At 37.6% G+C, this 21,627-nt stretch overlaps 1 protein-coding gene across 2 annotated transcripts in view; it reads right to left on the reverse strand.

Moving 5' to 3' along the window:
• The window catches only part of PTBP3 (polypyrimidine tract binding protein 3), a 90,190-nt gene extending 72,349 nt beyond the window's left edge, over nucleotides 1-17,841 (reverse strand). Inside the window, exons 1-2 of one of the 2 annotated variants that reach the window (XM_061426495.1) lie at nucleotides 17,651-17,841; nucleotides 14,710-14,743 (exon numbers count right to left, since the gene is read on the reverse strand). In XM_061426495.1, the coding sequence (XP_061282479.1) occupies nucleotides 14,710-14,743; nucleotides 17,651-17,658 (42 nt within the window). In that variant the 5' untranslated portion in view covers nucleotides 17,659-17,841. The remainder of the gene's footprint in view (nucleotides 1-14,709; nucleotides 14,744-17,650) is intronic. The other variant, XM_061426494.1, reaches the window with a different exon arrangement.
• Nucleotides 17,842-21,627: the final 3,786 nt, after the last annotated feature.

Raw genomic sequence — 21,627 nt, forward strand, 5'->3', positions numbered from 1 at the left:
CTCAGCCTTCTCTGCCTTGACTTTCCTATCTCTGGTGATAAAGATGACTTCTACCCTCCTTGTACTAATGTGAGGAGGATACTTTCACTTGGAAGATTTATTTCCTGCTTTCAGGGAGACAAAGGAGGGTCAGTATGCTTGCATCATCTGTTTCTTAAGTAACTTTAATTCAAAATAATCAACACACCAAAATGGCCTATTTGAGGGTGGCATATTTTGCTCCACCTCACTCTCTGCTGGGGCTTCCCTGGTGGCTCAGACAGTAAAGAATCTGCCCTGCAATGCGGGAGACCTGGGTTCGATCCCTGGGTTTGGAAGTTCCTCTGGAGGAGGGCATGGCAATCTACTCCAATCTTCTTGCCTGGAGAATCCCCATAGTCAGAGGAGCCTGGTGGGCTACAGTCTGCGGAGTCGCAAAGAGTCGGAAATGGCTGAGCGACTAAGCACAGCACTCTGTGCCAGCTATGGTGAGACATTATAGTTTGCGAGATGAAGAGAAGATAAGCAGAATGAAGACTCTAAATAAATGATGGAAAGCTTATTTGGATGAGTGACTGTAGATGATCAACAGAAGAAAACTGTTAAAAAAAAGTTAAAAAGTGAAAGAAAAATGACTGTACCACAGGTAAACAAATTAACATTAAACAAAAAGGCTTTAACAAATCAAATAATGAAGACATCATGGGGTGAGGGTGGAGCAGGAACAATACTTGCTCAACAGTCTCCTTAGAAACACACAGTAAATTTATAAAAGTGCAACAGTTTTTCTGCGGACTTGTTAGCTTTCTGGTTAAGTCAACACACCAGTCAGCTTTACTGCCTCAAGTATCAATTATTGAAGCTCTCTCCTGCTTAAGAATAATTAAATACACAGGGCCAACAAAGCAAAGGAATACTGCAATTAAGCACCACAAACAAAGTGTTTTATTATCAATTTGATGGGAAGTGGTTCTGTTTAGCATTAAAGTGAGATTATTAATATGACAAAAGGCAATCCACACAACTGCAAATCAGCCAATAAAATAACAGGTAAGGAAGATTCTGAAAATAAACCATTAATTAGCTTATGGTTAAATTTCAGATCATACCTAAATGCATGTGAAATTCAAGAATAAGCTATTTAGTCTATCAAGGTACTATGATCATAAAAAATAAGCTATCAAAAAAACTCATTATTTTCCATGATACTAGAACTATCTTTTTTTATTAGGTACTAGGTTTGCTCTAAGGTATTAGCTTCTAGTTAACACCATAGGTTTGTTCTTCTGTATAATTAGATTAAAACTACAATAGACAGGCCAAGTTTTGGAAAGAAAGAAAAATAATGAAATAAAGTGTGTCACTGTTTCCATTGTTTCCCCAGCTATTTGCCATCAAGTGATGTGACTGGATGCCATCATCTTAGTTTTTTTGAATGTTGAGTTTTAAGCCACCTTTTTCACTCTCCCCTTTCACCTTCATCAAGAGGCTCTTCAGTTCCTCTCCAGTTTCCTCTTCACCTTCTGCCATAAGGGTGGTGTCATCTGCATATCTGAGATTACTGATAATGTATTAGAAGAGGAAGAAAAAATATGGATAGTTGTCTCTGGTGCAGTGTTAGTCGCTCAGTCATGTCTGACTCTTTGCGACCCCATAGCCTGTGGCCCACCAGGCTCTTCTGTTCATGGGATTCTCCAGGCAAGAATACTGGTGGGGTAGCCATTCCTTTCTCCAGGGGATCTTCCTGACCCAGAGATGGAACTCAGGTCTCCTGCATTACAGGCAGATTCTTTACTGTCTGAGCCACCAGGGAAGCCCTATATATGCATTAGAAAGGTACTGGAAGGGTAAAGAAAAAGCTAATAAAATTGTTGTCTTTATGGAAAAGACAAGAAGAGGGGCAACACTGAATAAGAGTTCTCCACACGTACACAGTTGAATTTGTTGAAATACTTCTGTTCTTTTGTTTTATGAATTTAATTTTTACTTTTATCAAATATGTGTACTAGAACAAATATTACAAAAGAGTTTATATGGTAAAAGCAGATCTCAGCACTCAAACCCAGTCTTTAAACAGTTTTTATTCTAATGGTTGCCACTACAACACTAGTAGACAACATGTTTATATTACTACTTATAAGTTATCAACTTGAAAATAAACTGACTGACCTCTAATATGAAACCTTAAGAATTTATCTCTAAAATTCCTCCCTTTTCTGTTCTCTCAATGTTTGAAATACATGCTATTAGTTTTAATTCTTGTTTAAGTATCTTTGAACTTTAAATACTAAACATATCTTTATTGCTTGTCAACTTGACGTTATCTCTTTTTGTATATATTTTGAAATGTTAGATCTTATTCTCTTATTTTTTATTATTTAAAAACATTTTAATTTTATTGGAGTATAGTTGAGTTACAATGTTGTGTTAGTTTCAGGTGTACAGCAAAGTGATTCAGTTATACATACATTCATTCTTTTCTTTGAATGTTTAAAAAAATTTAAATTTTTTTTATTTTGGCCGTGCATGTGGGATCTTAATTCCTTGACCAGGAATTGAACACAGGTGACATTATCTCTTGATTCTCCATTTTGAAAGAAAGCTTTTGGGACTAGTAACCTGTTCCTCCCCTTCCTTCCCTCTCTGTCAGCTTCATTTCTACTTTTATTGATATAGTTGTTATATTCTGCCCTCCAACAATAGCATTCTTGGCTTTGCCCATTTCTGTCCTGTCCAAAGGATGACTCGAAATTGAGTATCAATAAACAATATTTATATTTTTATTACTATGTAAATACTGTACAAGGAAACATAATCCTGGCACACTTAGCTTCTTACTCTCCATGTCTAATGTCACAACCTTAGAACCACTTGAAAAACACTGTTCTCAGAATCAAGATTAAATGGATTCTGTATTACACTCTATCAATTTCTTAACACCACAATATATTCTAATTTGGTTCACAGTTAGACATCTTTGTTTATTTATTCATTCATTCACTCATTCATTCATTTTGCTTCCCATGACATTTTAAAACTGTATTTACTTTTCTGACACTATTATCCTTTATATCATCAAATTTTCCCCAAACCTTTCATGATACCACTCATTCTATATAGTTCTCATTTTCCTTCCTAAGATCTCCCACCTAAAAGCCTCTTTTCTCTTGCTTCAATCTTGAATGACTGCTTTCTAGGACTTCTGAACAGTCATTAACTTAAGCCTTCTTTTCACTTTCATCTGGGTTGACTTATCTTTTTCCTGAACTTCTGTCTTCCGTGTCCTTGGTTCACATTATTTTGCTGCAACCTTAAATAACTACCTAAATGACGGTAGACACCAAGTTAAACTTTATGGGTCCATGCGTGTCTAAAAACCCTATCCTCATAATTAATCATTTGACAGTAAAGAATTCTGGGTTAAAAATTACTTTTCTTAAGAAAATTGTAAACACAGTCCCATTTTCATCTAGCATACAGTATTAGATGCCAGTCTGACATTCATTTCTTTAAAACTGACTTGTTTTCTTCCTCTGCCTGGAAGTTTTCTGAATCATCTCTCCACCCGTGGAATTCTAAAATTTCACAATAACATATCTAAGTTATAATGCTTTGTACTTGCTGTACTAGGTGATAAACAGGTGGGTCTGAAGCCGGAGACTACCACTGTCCTTTGCACTCTCTGTATTAAGCAATAAGTTAGTTGGAAGTCTGAAGTTAGCATAAACTGTTAACTCCCATCTCCAACCATGGAGAAGCTGCAGAAGCTAAGGGGATGTGTGAATCTCTGGAACCAAACTAATGAAAGGAAAGCCTTGATGAAATATAAGGGAAAAAAGACAAATCAACAGCTGAATTGAAATTTTAATATATTTCTCTTAGAAACCAATAGACTAAACACATAAAATATGACCAGAAAAAACAAATAAAACAATCAATAACGTGAGCTAACAGATACACTGAATGCAGAACCAGACAGCCAGCTAAGAATAAACATTTATAAAAACAGACACTGTGCCAGATTGGCAAACTTTATATGTAAAGGGCCAATAGTAAGATATTTTAGACTTTGTAGGCCATACAGTCTCTGTCACAATTCACAAAAGCAATCACAGACAATGTGAAAATGAATGAGCATGGCTGTGTTTCAATATAATTTTATTTATAGACACTGAGATTTGAATCTTATCTATTTTTCACCTGTTACAAAATATTAATCATTGGATTTCTTTCAAGCACTTGCAAGTATAAAGACCATTTTAGTAAAGGATGTATAAAAATAGATGGCAGTGAGCCCTGTTTAGTCCTTGGACAATAGTTGCCAATTCCCATTTTAGTTCATAAAAGAAGTTTCAATACAATTCAAAGGAATATACTGAACATACTATGGTTTCTATAATAAAATTAGAAATGATAAGAAAAGAATAGCTAATGTTTGACAACTAAACTTTTAAAGCTACTAAATAATCCTGGAGTTAAAATGGCAACTTTTCCAAAATGATACATGTACCACAATGTTCCTAGCAGTCCTATTTACAATAGCCAAGAGGTGGGCACAATCAAAATGTCCATCAACAGATGAGTGGATAAAGAAGTTGTAAGATACACACACACATGAATATTACTCAGCCACTTAAAAAAGAATGAAATAATCCATCTGCAGTAACACAGATGGACCTACAGATTACCGTATTAAACGAAGGAAGTCAGAAAGAGAAACAGAAGTATCATACAATATCACTTCCATGTGGAATCTCAAATATGATATAAATGAACTTATGCACAAAACAGAAACAGATTCAGAGACATAGGAAACAAACTTAGGTTTGTTATCAAACAGACATAGGTTATCAAAGGTAAAAGAGGGAGGGATAAATTAAGAGTTTGGAATAAGCAGATACAAATTGCTATATATATATATATAAAATAGATAAACTACTGTACAGCTCAGGGAATATCTTGTAATAAACTATAATGGAAAACAATCTGAAAAAGAGGATATATGTACACATATATAAATATACATATATATGTAACTGAATCACTTTGCTGTGCATCACAAACACAACACTGTAACTCAACTGTACTTTAAAAATAAATAAATAAAATTTTTGAAATCATAAGGAAAACAAACAAACATTTGGATATAATGAAAATGAAAAACACAAATCGAAAACTTGTGGGATCCACCTTTAGCACTTAAAAGATAAATTTATAGTTGAAAATACATTTATGAGGAAACAGCAGATTTTAAAATATGTGAGTTAATTATCTGACTGAAAAAAAACAAAACAACAGAGCAAATCCAAATCCCAAAATTAGTGTGAGAGGAATAAAGTATCTGAATGACCACAAGGATTAAAGATAGTGAGATGATATACAAAGACATCCCTACTCCCCACTACTGATCCAGGTCCAGATGACTTCACAGGTGAGGTAAGAAAACATTTATTCCACAAAACAGCAAAAGAATGAGAGTTTCTCAGTTCATTTGAAGCAGCTAGTGAATGAAATCTTGATTCCAAAAGTAAAATTAGAAAATCATCACTTTACAACTATCATTGTAATAACAATTTCAGGCAAGAATCGTCAAAATAGATGTTAAAACTAGTACGTTAAAGCTTGAGAATTAAAATAATATTAGTGTGGCCTCAAAGTATCACTCCCCAAAATACTAACTAGTTGCAAAGAGAGAAACAGTAAATTTACAGTGGAAAATCTGGCAAGCGATCAAGTTAACACATCACAAGTAACAGGACAAATCAACATCCTTTGCCTTCTGAAAAAATACACTAAGAACAACATAGCTTCTGTGGTATTCACTTAAATCTAGTTAAAAGAAACATATACACTCAAAGTATGGGATATCCTACACAATAACATGCCTATATTCTTTTAAAATGTCAATATCATGAGTCAAAAAGACTGAAGCAACACTTCAGATTAATTTCCAGATTTTGATAATTATGCTACAGTAATGTCAAATGTCTTTGTTTTTAGATGATATACTCTAAAGTATTTAGGGGTTAAAGAATAAAGTAAAATAATATATCAATCAAGTTGCAAGGAATCTCCTTGACATACAATTAAGAAGGGAAAATTAATAACTTAATATAGCGGAGAGCTGGGCTGAAAATCATGCTAACCAAATGATGATTCAGAAGGATAAAAAAGGAAAATAGATATACATGTATCTGCAGAAAGTAACATATAGATATATAGAGAGAAAAGACTATAAATGAAAAAACAATGGAGCAAATGTGAATTGCCTGGTTAATGATTATGTAAGTTTTTTTAAATAGTACTCTGCAACCTTTCTGTAAGTTTGTATTCAAGTTTTAAAAAATAAGGTATCAATGAAATTCACCACCAGTACAATAAGAAAAAAGAAAATATAAAGTAAAAATCATATGTACAAACTACAGTAAGCTATCAGAGAGAGAGAATGTGGTAATATAAAAAGTCATATGCACAGTGATTTACAATCAAAAAAGCACTTGCATTTTTTATAATCTTGCGTGCATTTTAAGTTGTTTCTGTCATGTCCAATTCTTTATGACCTATGGTTTGTGGCCTGCCAGGCTCCTCTGTTCATGGGATTCTCCAGGCAAGAATACTGAGGTGGATTGCCATGCCCTCCTCCAGGGGATCTTCCCAATCCAGGGATTGAACCTGTGTCTCCTGCACTACAGGCAGATTCTTTACCACTAAGCCACCAGGGAACCCTTAGACATTAATAAGCTATTTTATTACTCATCTTTCAATATTTATTCACTACTGGTAGTTAGTTATATTAGTTATACATGGATACCTAACAAATTATCCCAAAATCTAGTAACTTAAAGTTTTTAAAATTTTTTCTTTTTCTTTTTGGTTATGTGGCATGCGAGATCTTAGTTCTGTGACCAAGGATCAAACCCTTGCCCCCTGCATTGGCAGCACAGAGTTTCAACGACTGGACCACTAGGGAAGTTCTCAAAAAAAAAAAAAAAAAAATTTTTTTTTTAAACTCAATTTCTGAGAGCCAGGAATCTAGGCATGGCTTAGTTCCATTCTCTGGTTCAGGGTCTCTCACAGACTAGAATATCTCAAGGCTCAACAGAGGAAACGGAGGCCCTGCTTCCGCATTCACTCCAGTGATTGCTGGCAGGGTTCAGTCTGTAAACGGGCCTCTCCATAAGGTAGCTCATTTTCATCAGAGAAAGCAAGAGAAGCCAGTCTTTTGGAAACTAATCCTTCAAGCAGATTAAGACTACCATCTTGCTCCTTACTATCTCTGGTTCATCCACCCTTTAATCTATCTTAAATACAGAAAAATTAAAAGGGAAAAAAAGGGGGAACAGGAAGAAAAGATATACCACACAAATATTAATCCCAAGAAAAATGGAACAACTAGAATGACTTTATTACTATAAGACAAAGTAGATTTGGGGACAGGAACTATTACTAGGTAAAGATGTATATCACAAATGATTTTTTAAAAGGTTAATTCATCAAGAAAATATAACATTCCTAAATGTGAATGCATCTTTGCTTCAGTCATGTCCAAATGTGTGTGACCCCATGGACTGGAGCCTGCCAGGCTTCTCTGTCCATGCTCCAGGCAAGAATACTGGAGTGGGTTTCCATGCCCTCCCTCCAGGGGATCTTCCCAACCCAGGCCTCTTACATCTCCTGCATTGGCAGGTGGGTTCTTTACCACTAGAGTAATTGAACTTTAAAATATATAAAGCAAAAACGGACAGAACTATAGAAAAAATTTAAGAAAACCACAACTGTGGATGGAAATTCCAATATCCCTCTCTTCTTTTGATAATGAACAGAAGAGAAAGAAAATCAGGAAGATTACAGAAGACTTGCAACTTCAACCAGTTTATCCTACCAACATTTATAAGGAGGCACTACACCCAACAAAAGTAAACTATACATTTTTTCAAGTCTACATAGAACATTCACAAAGACAGACCATAGCTTGACATTAGAACAAATCTCAGGAAATGTAAAGGGCTGAAACGGTACAGAGCATTTTCTCTACTCAAAGCAGCATTTTTTAAAAAAAAACTAGAAATTCCAAGATTTGGGTTGGAAACCAAATATTTAGAAATTAAACTCCCAAATATTCAGAAGTTAAATCATGTACTTATAAATAATCATAGGTAAAAAGAGAATCACAGGAAGAGTAGAAAATACTTTATACTAAGTAAAAATTAAAACCCAGTATACCAAATTCTGTGGGATATAACTAAAGAAAGAAAAAAACCTGAGTAGCTCAATATCTATTTTTAAAGCTGAATTCATAATTAGAAACCTTCCCACAAAGAAAATCATCCACAGATAGCTACACTGATTAATTCTACACTGATTAATTCTATTGAACATTTAAGAAAGAAATAATACCAATCTTATATAATTCTCATCAACAGACTGACATGGCTGAGGAAGAATTATGAGCTTGAAGGTTAATTCCAGTAGAAACCTCCCAAACTGAAATGCAAGAAGAAAAAAAGAATGGGGGGTGGTGCAGAAAGAAAAGGAGAGAGTGAAGAAAAAAAAAATCTGAAAATAATGAATGACTAAGAGCTTTCTATAATCAATGATAGACACCAAACCACAAAACCAGGATCTCAGAGAACACCAACAGGATAATGCCAAAAAATACGTACTTCAGCGTATCATTCAAACTGCAGAAAACCAAAAACAAAGAGAAAATATTGGAGGAAAAAAAAAAAAGAGGAAAACATCTTACTTAACAGAGAAGTAAGGATAAGAATTACAGAGGTTACTTTCTCATCAGAACCATGGAAGAAAGAGGAAAGAAAAGTGGAATATTTAAAGTGTTAATAGAGAAGGAAAAAAAGAAAAAAACACCAATCTAGAATTTCTATATGAAGAGTAAAGAAGAAAAAGACTTCCTCACACAAAAACCAAGGAAATGTACTGTTAGTAGACCCCCTCTGCAAAAAAATATTAAAAGAAGGTCTTTGGGAAGAAGAAAAATTAAACAGATCAGAACTCAGACCTACATAAGGAAAGGAAGACTACTGAAGAAGGAATTAGTGAAGGTATTTTATACTTCTTATTCTTAATTTATCTAAAAGACTTTATTTAAAGTAATAACAGTAACAATATATTGGGTGATTACAGCATATAATTAAGTAAAATGAAAGATGAGGGCTTCTTTGATGGCCCAGTGGTGAAGAATCCACTTGCCAATGCAGGAGACATGGGTTCCACCCTTGGTCCGGGAAGATCCCATATGCCATGGGACAACTAAGACCACACTCCACCACTACTGAGCCTCTAGAGCCCGGGAGACACAACTACGGAAGCGTGTACGCCTAGAACCTGTGCCTTCCAACAAGAGAAGCCGCCGCAATAAGAGGTCCCTGCAACACAAGTGGAGAGCAGCCCCCACTCACCACAACTACAGAAAATCCCACTCAGCAATGAAGAGCCAAACACACAAATACTTTTTTAGAAAAGGAAAGATAACAATGTCCTAACGGACTGGAAGGACAAATTGGGAATGCTCTGTTTAAGCTTCCCTGGTGGCTCAGATGGTAAAGCATCTGTCTACAATGTGGGAGACCCGGGTTCGATCCCTGGATGGGGAAGATCTCCTGGAGAAGGAAATGGCAAGCCACTCTGGTATTCTTGCCTGGAAAATCCCATGGATGGAGGAGCCTGGTAGGCTCCAGTCCATGGGGTCACAAAGAATCGGACACGACTGAGTGATTTCACTTTCACTGTTTAAGCTACCTGCACTACACATGAAGCAGTATAGTATTATTTGGAGGTGGACTTAAAGTTGTAAATGCAGACTGCAACCACTAAAAATGCTTTTAAACTATGAGAGACTAAATACTATAATCACCCAATATATTGTTACTATTACTTTAAATAAAATCTTTTAGATAAATTAAGAATAAGAAGTATAAAATACCTTCACTAATTCCTTCTTCAGTAGTCTTCCTTTCCTTATGAGGAGAGACTACGAGGAGATAAAGGAATCACAGAAAATGCTCAACTAAAACCAGAGAAGGCAAAAAAAAATGAGAGGAGAAAAAATAAAAACAAAGAACAAGTCAGTGAAGATACTTATTAATTCACCCCTCTTAATCATCCCTTGAAGTATGAAAGGTAATGGTCTACATATACCAATTAAAAGACACTGTTCAGAGTGGGTTTAAAAAAAAAAAGACCTAACTGTATGTGGTCTATAAGAAATCCACTTTAAAGGAACGAGCAAAAAAGTTAACATTCATAAAAGAAGGTGAGTGAATGGCTAACAAGCACGTGGAAGGGTACACACTACTACCCGGCATCAGGTCAATGGAAATTAAAACTACAGTAAGACACTACTGGCCCTTCTAGTTATACTTACTAGCATGGCTAACAGTAAAGTCTTGGCAAGGATGTGAAGCAACCTGAACTGTAATACAAAGCTGGTCAGAATGTAAAGTGGTGCAACATTTTGCAAAATAACCAAGTTAAATACACACACACCCAGTTTTACTCTGAGGCATGGTGTACAATGAAACAAACATCTATGGAAAGACATACACAAATGTTTATTATAGTAGCTTTATTCGTAATAGCTCCAATTTGAAAAGAATCTAAATGCCTATCAACATGAGGATGGATTTTTAAATATCATGACATATTCACACAATGGAATACTCTCATTAAGAAAGAAGAAAAACATACTGATACATAAAACATAGATATCAATAAATCTAAAAATCCATTTTGCCGAGTAAAAGCCAGACATCAAAGAGCTTATGCTGTGTATCTTTGTTTTAGCACTAAGTCATGTCCAACTCTTCTGCGACCCCTTGGACTATAGACCTTCAGGCTCCTTTGTCCAAGACATCTTCTAGGCAAGAACACTGGAGTGGGTTGCCATTTCCTTCTCCAGGGGATCTTCCCGACCCAGGGATGGAACCTGAGTCTCCTGCATAGGCTGGCAGACTGTTTACCACTGGGCCATCAGGGAAGCTCATACTGTATATACGCCGCATGAATATTTTATTCCATTTATATTAAGTTCAAAACATGCAAAATTAATCTGTGGTGACAGAAATCAAAAGAGTTGCCTAGACTGGGTCTGGAAGAGGGCAACAGGAAACAGGGGGATAAGTTTGTCAAATTTACTGCACTGTACCCTTAAGATCCGTGCATTTCACTCTATGTAAATTAAGTTCAGTTTAAAAGAAAAAAAAAATTCCTGGCCTTCAGTATTTTCTGTAGTTGAAGCACAACAAGTAGCAGATGAATTTTTTTTGTCCAAAGGGTCAGAAAGTAAATCTTTTCGAATTTGCTGTCATACGGTGGCTGATCTAACCCCTCTGTCATTGTATCAAAGTACCCAGACAATATGCAAACTAATGAGCATGGCGGTGTTCCACTAAAACTATTTCATGGCGGTGTTCCACTAAAACTATTTACAAAAACAGGCGGCAAGCTGGATTTGGTCCACAGGCTGTATGTAGTCTGCTAACTCCTGGTGGAGCAAACAGAAAATTGATCTTCAAAATTAATTTAGGTTAATTTCTAATTCAGAGTCAAGTTAAAAAAAATTAATTTAAATACGATGCATTGTTCTTTCCTATATGGTGACAGGCAATGATAATTATTAGAAGCCTATTATAATCCTTCCTAAACTTGTTTTTCTACACTCATGGAATCATTTTAAAATAGAAAGACAAACCAGAAAATCCCTAATATGGTTGATACGCAAGATTATCATTTTAGAAAATCATTTAACAGCTATAATAGTATCCTGAAAAATTATCTAGGAATATGAAAAATATTTAAGATAAACTAGGTAGTAATAATTAAAGTATGAACTGGAAACTTAAAATATACTTAGGTACACACATTAAAAGCTTTGTTACCCACAGTGGTGATGCTTTATCTGGTATAATAAAGTTTTTGAAACATTCAGTATCACTCATAACCACCTGGTTCATTCTTTATTTAAAAGAATTGAAAATTAAGAACAGCAATCCCTTCTTGATGTTTTAAAAAGCATTTCAGAATACTAAAAAAAGAAGGGAAATAAAACAAGCATTTTCTGAGAAGTAATTTCCTTGCCTAATTTAGACAAGGCTCAAAAACTGAGCTTCTCTGGTGGCTCAGATGGTAAAGGTCTGCCTACAATGTGGAAGACCTGGGTTCAATCCCTGGGTCGGGAAGATCTCCTGGAGAAGGAAAATGGCAACCCACTTCAGTATTCTTGCCTGGAAAATCCCATGGATGGAGGAACCTGGTAGGCTACAGTCTGTGGGGTCATGAAGAGTCAGACACGACTAAGCGGCTTCACTTCACTTCAAAAACTGGTATCTTGCAAAGAACATCCAGGGTACACAACTAGGTATAAATAAATCTCAAACATGGCACACATAAGCTGCCTGAAAATGTTTAGCCATCTTCAAGAAAATTCCAATCTAAAAAATGAACTTAATCCTCTCTCACCATGGTATATACCTATTAGAAGAAACACAAGCAAAATTAGGAGGCTTGGGTTCCAGTATAAGTTTGCCACCTAATTGGCTGTGTGAGAATCTGGCATCCACTCATCATTCATCAAGCATTTCTGAGAGCTTAGTATGTGCCAGACACTGGAAACACAGTAGTGAAGGAAATATCAAAAATTCCTGCCCTCATGACACATTCCAGTGAGTCACTTAATCTCTAAAAACAATTTAGTTTTCTTTCTCTAAGATAATGGATTTCATATTTAAGGGTATTTTCAAGTCCCTAAAATAAGATGCATATTACTTTCCTGCATCCAGGAAAGCAACTGACAGAGTACCACCTGAAATCCACTCTTTAACTGGTTAAAACTCTTTCCTGTGTCACCATATTCAGAGAGCAAATTAAAAAAAAAAAAAAAAGTAACAGACATTCTTGAAGGACTTATTTTAAATTCGCTAATTTTGGTTTATAAAATTTAGAGGAAATATGAGCCTTATTGGCCTATTACTTGGTAGCTAAACTTCCTTGGATGGGATCCAAGAAAGCAGCAGAACAACCTTATGAGAATGTTCTTCATATAACGAATAATTTTACAGACATTTCCAGTACTGCCTGGTGAACCAACTAATCAGCTCATCTTTTCTTCAGAGTAGGATTTGATCTTTCTTTCCAAAGTGCTTGCTGCAACACAGGTACTCAGAAATCCAAATTGTATATTCAAATCCAGTCCCTTGCGCCCTGCATTTAAATTTTTCTTTTATTTATCATCAAGATATATATTTTCCCCACAACAAAACAGGCATGACAGTCCTTCAAGCATAACTCCTCAATTCCCAAGTGGTAAATTTTTAAAATGTCTCATGTATTCATTTTTCCCAGATGAACTCTAGAATCACAAATTACATTTCTGGTAAGACCAAAGCAATGCTCACTTTAAATATCCCTTCCTTCATAGGCCCCTACCGAAACACCAAAAGGGATCCAAAATGTAAGCCTGCAGTTTCTAATCTAGGAGTATTCACTCCCAAACGAGAAACTGACCTAAGGATCTACCAAAAAAAAATGTATATCCCACCAAAAGCGGCTTCTCCATTTATTTTCAACTCATAAAATACATTCAAAGTTTGTTAAAGTAAGCTAACACCATTCAACTTCAAAAGACAATATAAGCAGTAGTTCCCAATTATGCTTATCTTGAGCAACCTATTGTTAACTAAAATGCTGTTCACTATATGTATGCTTATATCTTAAGATGTTTTAAGAATATGAGCACCACCATCAGATCTAATAAGCCCAAATGCAGAAGTACTGAAATGGTTAGCAAGAGCTGATGGACAGAAAGCAGAACAGCTTTAATAAAACACACGCAATGTACACATGAACTGTTTCTATTTTTTACAGTAATCTGAACTGTCAGTGGCCTTTAGAACTAGATTTTCAATTCAGGTATATCAAATACCAAATTGCTAAAAAGAAATCTTAAACTTCCATCTATATTTTAACAGTCTCATATTAACGAACTTGATTTATATTTCAGAATCCAATAAATCAAACGACTTTGATAAAACTGAAATGACGTGTAACTTAGAAGAATCATTACTGTAAAATATTAATAATCCAGCTCTCCTGCTGTTCATCTTGTAGGCAGTACCCTCCTCATTACTGGCAGTGAGGTAAAAATAAAGGAAAAAAAAAGTCTGGTTTTAGAACCACAAAGACATGGGTTTGAACTCCGAGGCACCATGCCTTAAACATAAACTTTCTGAACCTATTTTTTTCATCTCTAAAATGGGAATATTAATACCTAATTTGAATAAATATTTTAATGATTAGTGAGATATATGTAAAGCAGCTTGCATATAATAGGAACTGAAGAAACTTTAGCTGCTATTTTTATTTTATTACTCAGAAATGTATCCAAGAGAAGATAAAAGGAAGGACATGACAGGAAAATAAATCAGAGCCAAGGTTACATGTAACTGTTAAAACAAGACAAAAACAAATACACTGACAGTTCAAGTGAAACTTTTTGTTCACATTTTATAGAAACAAGCTAATATTGTCACCACTTTTTATACACACATAAAACCTACAGATCTACTAATGGTGGAGCTAAATAAAGACTAAAGATTATTACCATACAGTAAAACAGGTAATTTTATGAACAGGTGAGATGATTTCACCATTGGAAAAAAAATGCCAAAACTAAGATTTTTAAATGCTTATGGAAGGATATTAAAAGATTCCTACCTTTAAACCGACTGCTATAAGATCTGTAACAACACTGTATGGAAAAAGTAAAAAGAGAAAATGGAAAACAAAGTTAGAAACAAGTTTTTAAAAGACAGAGATAAGACAAAGAAAAAAGAAAAATATTATAATAAATAATAAAAATAAGAATGTGACAAGTTGTGAAATGTTAGTACAAAGAAAAGCGATGGGACAGTCTAGCCAACAGAGTGTAAAAGCAAAGCTTCAACAGCAATGTAAGAAACAATAAATCAAATTTGCTTTCAGGATTTAGAAAAATAATTGTTTCAGTAAAATGAAAATGGGTTTATCCATTCACCTCTATTTAACAAATCCAGCCAAGCCTTATAATCACCAAGTTCATTCTTTTAAATCACTGGCATGAGTAACCATACTTCAAGTTTTAAATGAAACAAAACCAGTGAGTGGATTTTATAGAAATAGAAAATATCTTGAAAATTTGCATCCACCACCCAAATGGCTCACCAAAATATAGCTAAGACAGCCTTAGAACTGAAATAATTACAAACACCAAACTTAAGACATCAAAATTGTCAAAGATTTGCTTTTAAAAAAGTCCTACCACATCATGTCTGTGATTAAATTACCTCAGAAAGAAATGAACATACACACACATACACACACACAAGGAGAGTTGGCATCTGAGGTGGAACTAGAAAGATATGTTGACTGGAGGTTTGTTGTTTTTTTAACTATCCAAAATAATGAAAAAGGACCTTTTTTCAGGCTATGGAAAAATGCAGAAATTTAATTAGCTTCCTGAAAGCGTAAGCTCAGAGTTAAAAACCATATCCCTTAACATCAAGATGTAAAAAACCCTATATACTTCTGTCAAACAAAAATCTATCTCTTCTAACCCAAAAGAAACTGTTTTCAATTAAGTTTGTCTCAATATCTTCTAAAAGAAAGCTCTAATAAAATTCTATATATTGTTAATAACCTATATCATTACTTACTAGAAATAAATTTATATTTGTCTAATGATGCAAATTTGTTTTAAACAATAACGATACAGATTAAAAATTTTTCTTATACACTTTGGAAACTCGAATTTGGTTTGTTTTAAATTTAAATGTGATATCTCTGACATCTGCACATAAAAAATTAGATTGTGTAAGGTATACCACAGTATTAGTCTGGATACAAAGAGCATGCTTCTACTTGAACTCCCAAATGAACTTACCTTTCAGTATTTCTTATTGCCTCATATACTTAAACCAATAAACTCATTCTTAGCTTTCAAACCACATTTAGGAGGAAGAAAAAGTTAATTTCTTAAACACTACCCAAAAGAGTAAGTTTGCACTTCACAGTTGCTCAAGAGTTTAACAGCCAAGATGCATAATCCAAGAGTCCTCTTTATAACACTGTAAAGTTTCCAATACAAAAAGCTAGCCTGCTTCCACGTCTCACGTCAAACCACTAGTCCAGACAATTCACTACACATAATGAAATACTACTTTCACAGCCTTCCTCAACTGAAATACTGGCATACTCACACAAATACTTAAGATAGCAAAATTTTGCACCCATAGAAAGTGTAGTTGAAAAAAGGTGAAGTAAAATGAGTTTTGAACAATGCTCTCAGAAAAGCTTCAATTAAACAATAAAAACAGCTTCAGTTAAATCTTAAAAATACTTTAGAGAACATCACAATAAGCGAAATCTAAAACTGCACTCTGCCTAACGTCTGTAATAGTGTGCAATCTGCATTCAAATATATTTATAGATTTATAAAACTAGGATAAATGAAATCTAATGAAGGGAAAAATTGTTCGAAGATCCTTTTACACAGGAAGGTCTTTACACAGCATGACAACAGTCAACTATATGGCAACATATACGTGATTTTACTGTACATGCAAGTTCCATATATTCTACAACCAAAAGGTTTACAGAAATCTTGCCATCAAAATCAAGTAACAGGCAACCAAAATCTCAAGTGCATAATGAAAATAAGTAAGTGGATCTGCAGGCTCTAAGAGAGCAGGAGATTTTTTTTTTTTAACCTTGACGGACTAGGATCTTCAACTAATTCACTAAGATCTTAATCTAGTTATTTTCTTAATCATTCAAATATTGGTTTGGTCCCACCCAAGGAGCCTGGGTCCCCAGAGAAATATTTACACCGATGATCCCAAATCTTTATTTTGGCCACAGACTTCATTCACTTTTAGAGCGTTTCAAAGCGCCCGGAAAATCGCACTTTTTTTTTTTTTTGCATACAGCGCAGGGAATTCACGAAGTTCCTTGGGGGCGGAGGTGGGGCTGGTAAGGGGACGCATCCCCGTTCACCGAGTCCAGACGCCCGGAGTACCGTAATCGTAACCAGCTCCCAGCACAAGCCCGGAGACCGCGTGGGGCCCGGCTCCGGGACCGGGTCGCCGCCCAGACGTTTACCGGCGCGTGCCCTCGCCGTCCGCCACTCCGCCGCCACTCGTCTCCCCGCCAGGGGAAGCTCCAGCGCTCGCCCCACCTCACCGGTAAACACCAACTCCCCGAGCGGGAGGACGCCCGCCCCGAGCGCCGCCTCCGCCTCCCCCAGCGCCGCGCACCATTTTCTGAGAGGAAGTGTCGGGAGGCCGGGCCGGGCTCCCCCGACTCTCGGGCGGAGGGCGGACCTCGGAACCCGGGCGCTGCACCGGGCTTTCCGCCGCTTCCCGGGGCGAGGGTGTACAGGGGCGGCAGAACGGGGTCGGGGGGCGCTCCGAGGGGGAAAGAGAGGCTGCAGCGGGCCGCCTCTCCGCGATTCGGGGCTCCCCAAAGGAGGCGCCCGGAAGCCCCGCCGTCGGGCTCGGCCGGGGCCGCTCCTCTGGTCGCCGGCGCCGCGCCCGGCTTCCCAGCTCCGGCGCGTCCGGCCGAGAGCTGCGGAAAAGAGGACGAGCGCAGCCCGGTGACCACCGCGCCGCCGAGCACTTACCCATCCATGGCCCAGACGGAGGCGAGCACAGTGCGGAGACTGACGGGCTCACCGCGAGCGGAGGAAGGAGGCGGCGGCAACAGGGCGGCTCCGGGAACCGGCAAACGGCGCCTCTCCGGAGCCCGGGCCGGTCGGAGGTGGAGAGAGAGTGGGAAACAGGGGCGGAGACCAGGGACGCTCCCGCCACCGCCGCGCCCCCGCCTTCCCCACCCCCCGAGCGCGTCCCCGCCTCGCCTCACCCCGCCCCTCAGCGTCGACGCCCTCCCTGGGCCCCGCCCTCAGCCGCCCTCCGGCTCGGCTCCAGGGCGCCCTCTTCCTGCTGCCGCCCTAGAGACCCCGCCTCCGGGTGCCCCGCCCCGGCGCGCGCCCCCCGTCCCCGCCCGCCGCCTGTGCTCGCGGGAGCGCGCGCCTTGTGCTTCCCGCTTCTCCGCCTCCCACCCGCCCTCCGCCCCGTGCCCCCGCGGGCTTCGCCTGCCTTCCGGCTCCTCCGCCCCGGGGCTCCCTAGCTTGGACACCTCCCTCTACCAGCGGGGAAAACGTTGGGGACCCGACTCCGGACAGTAGGTAGGAGTGTCCCACGAGAGCCCCAGAACCGCCGCGAAATTGCCCCGGGTGGGCGAGACTGTCGGCTCGGCCCCGAGCACTGAGGCCAGGCGCCGGCTGTGGTCTTCCCCCGGCCTGGCAGCCCAGGGAAGCGCCGGTCGTCCGCCTGGTGACCCGCACCGGCTCGGTAGATGAGGTTGGGATGAAGATGAAAGAGGTGAATGAGATTACCCCGAACTTTGAGAATATACAGCTTTAGTCGCTGAGTGCTTTTCCACTCAGTCTGACATTAAATTTATAGGAAACATTCATTGCACTGTATGGAATGGCCACTATATTGGTAGCATTTTATAAAAGTTTACACATTTTCCCTATTAAAAAATAAACAACAGAAACCTATGAAAGTGCTTATTCTCGTTTTTCAGATGAAAATGTAGACATAAGTGATTTGCCGACAGTTTGACACCCACCGAAACCCTTTCCTTTTAGTCTGAGCAAAATTATAAGAGTATAACTAGTGGCAACTCAGTTGTTTCCCCTCATATTCTGTTTGGTTCTGAAATTGAATGATTTTTCGATTCACAGATCGCCAAGACGTGAGCCACTGAACACTGTCCTCCACCAAATTCTTAACTTCCTGGGTAGAAAGAGGGGACAGCTCCTTCTCAGCCTCATTTGAAAAGCCAGTAACTAGCAGCTCCATCATCTATCCTTGCTACTGTCCTGCTTTTTAAAAAGTGGGTGCTACTGGAAAGATTTAAACTGTTGATTCACCCATCGTTCAGTCAGTATTTGTTGCTTACTATTTGCCGAGCACTGCAGGGCTGACCAAGAAAATTAGGTTCCAGTCTTGACGGTTGCATGCATTCCTCCCTTAGTGTATTATTTGTTTGTTGACAAAACACAATTTTTGAATAGCTCAGGTATCTTATTAAGAAAGGTCATTTTAAAAATACTGTATCTAACCTAAATCCCGCTTTTCAAAAGGTCAAATATACTTTGATTCTTATGTTAAATCTAAATATGAAGTTGCAGTTGTAAACATTGCCACCCTACATTGCCAGATGGGTATTAAAAATACCAGCAAGATAAGCAGCTGATGAGGTCTTCCTGTTGTTTGAGGGATATATTCTGTTGATAAAATTGCCTTGATTTTTTTTAAGCTATGCAAGTAATAATATACATACATGCTCATTTTGGAAAATTCAAAACAATATTAAATATAAAAAGTTATTATTTTTCTTCACAAGCTACCCCTGCCCATGATAGCCACTTAACAGTTGTGCATGCATACTTCCAAGACCCTCACCATTTTTTCCTTTTTCCACTTAAAAATCCTAGAGATTTTTCTCATCTACTTAATTCTTTTTAATACTGCCTATTATTTCATAGTTTCATGTGCCATAATTTTATTTAAGCTTTTCCAAAATAGTGGAAATTTACCTTGTTTCTAATTATTCAAAATAATTAACAGTACTGCAAAGAACATCATATGTGTATGAGCATCTTTGCTTGTATATGATTGTATCAAGGGATAGATTCCTAGAAGCAGAATTGCAGGACAAAAGGCATAAGCATTCTCAGATTCATAGATATTGACAAAATTATTCCCAAAAGCTGAACCAGTTTATACTTGTAAAAGTTGTATTTCTCTTAGCCAATGCCTTATGATAGCTAGCAGATTTCAGGATTAAAAAATAAATGTGAAGTCTGTCTCACACTCCCTGTCCATAGTACCAACAATAACTCTGAAAGGTCTCCAGTGTAAAGTGTACTTGACTGAAATGAACAGAGCTGTATGGCATTTCCTAGACCACTCACATCCAGTTTTACAACAGAAGCCTAGATAGTAAGAAAAGAACTCGGGACAGAACACAAGGTGAAACCCTGCCCCCTCCCCTGCCTCTTGGTCGTAAGTTTAAAAGATTTTTAATGGATTGAGTGCCATAGGTTTGTGAGTTTCTCTGATTCAAAAGCAATATATAGAATAGAATTTAGTTCTTCTATGACCACTTTTAGAATACTAGCTATTCCTGTAATCCATATGGCATTAGAAAGCTGTGGCCTAACAAGTTTCTGAGTTTCTGGAACAATCAGATAATCACCCACGTGACCTGGCTTGACATAAAGAGCTATATGTTCTGTATACTGGCTTCCTGATGATGAAGAGGATAACACAGTCTTTATTTGCTAATTGCTCTATACTTTTGAAAAGTAAGACAGTTAAAATAATTTAGTTTAAATTTTCTAACACTTTACCTTCTTTTGTTTTTATTCTAATTTTTATTGTAAGAAAGTGCCCTGAAACACTTTCATCAAATGAGACTCCCTACTCCCTCAATTATAATGTTTGTACAAAATGTAACCTTTGAACATTTGCCTTAAAACATTGCAGTATGCAGTGGAGTTAACATTTAACCAACCTTATTACTCTGCTTGGGCCTCCCACGTGGCGCTGGTGCTAAAGAAAGGGCCTCTCTGCAGGAGACATACATAAGAGGCGTGGATTCGATGCCTGGATGGGGAAGATCCCCTGGAGAAGGGCATGGCAGCCCTCTCCAGTACTCTTGCCTGGAGTATCCCATGGACAAAGGAGCCTGCAGACTGTGGTCCATGGGGTCACAGAGTCTGACATGACTGAAGCAACTTAGCACACACACATTACCCTATTCATGTTTATAGGTAAGATTACTTAAGATATAAATATAATACTTAAGATAGAGAAATAAAAAGATCCCAATTTAAGTCAGAGATAAGACCAGCCATTTGATGAATCTAGGAGGGAGACATTTTAATATCATTTTATCCCCTGACAAATACAGAATCATAATTGCTGACATATATACACTAAAATACAAACGTGAAATTATACTGAGTGAAATAAAGCTAAACTTAAAAGGCTATAAACTGTCTGATTCCATTTATATAACAGTCTCAAAATGACAAAATGACAGAGATAGACAACAGATTACTGGTTGCCAAGGGTTAGAAGGGGGATGGCAGGGTGGTGGTGAGGGAAGATACAGAAGGAGAAGGAGACGGGTGTGACTGTAAGGGAGGATAGCAGGGGGGATGTTTGTGGTGATGGTGCAAGTCTTGATTGTGAGGTTGTACAAACCTACACATGATAAAATTGCAGCGAGCTTTAGACACACACAGTGCATGTAAAACCAGTAAAATCTGAGTGAGATTTATGGATTGTACCAATGTCAATTTCCTGACTTTGTTACAATTATTAAGACGTTACCAATGGTAGAAACTGGGTGAAGAGTTTCTGGGACCTCTTGGTACTTCTTTTAAAACTTACTGTGAATCTATAATTATTTCAAAAATAAAACAAAAAAAATTGCCAAGTGTTCCCTTAAATACATGTTATTTGTTCAATAGTTAATGCCAATAACAAACTTCAGAGGCTGAAGGAAAATGTATAGGTG

The sequence above is a fragment of the Bos javanicus genome, chromosome 8 (genome assembly GCF_032452875.1).
Source record: "Bos javanicus breed banteng chromosome 8, ARS-OSU_banteng_1.0, whole genome shotgun sequence".
In the NCBI taxonomy this organism is placed as follows: domain Eukaryota; kingdom Metazoa; phylum Chordata; class Mammalia; order Artiodactyla; family Bovidae; genus Bos; species Bos javanicus.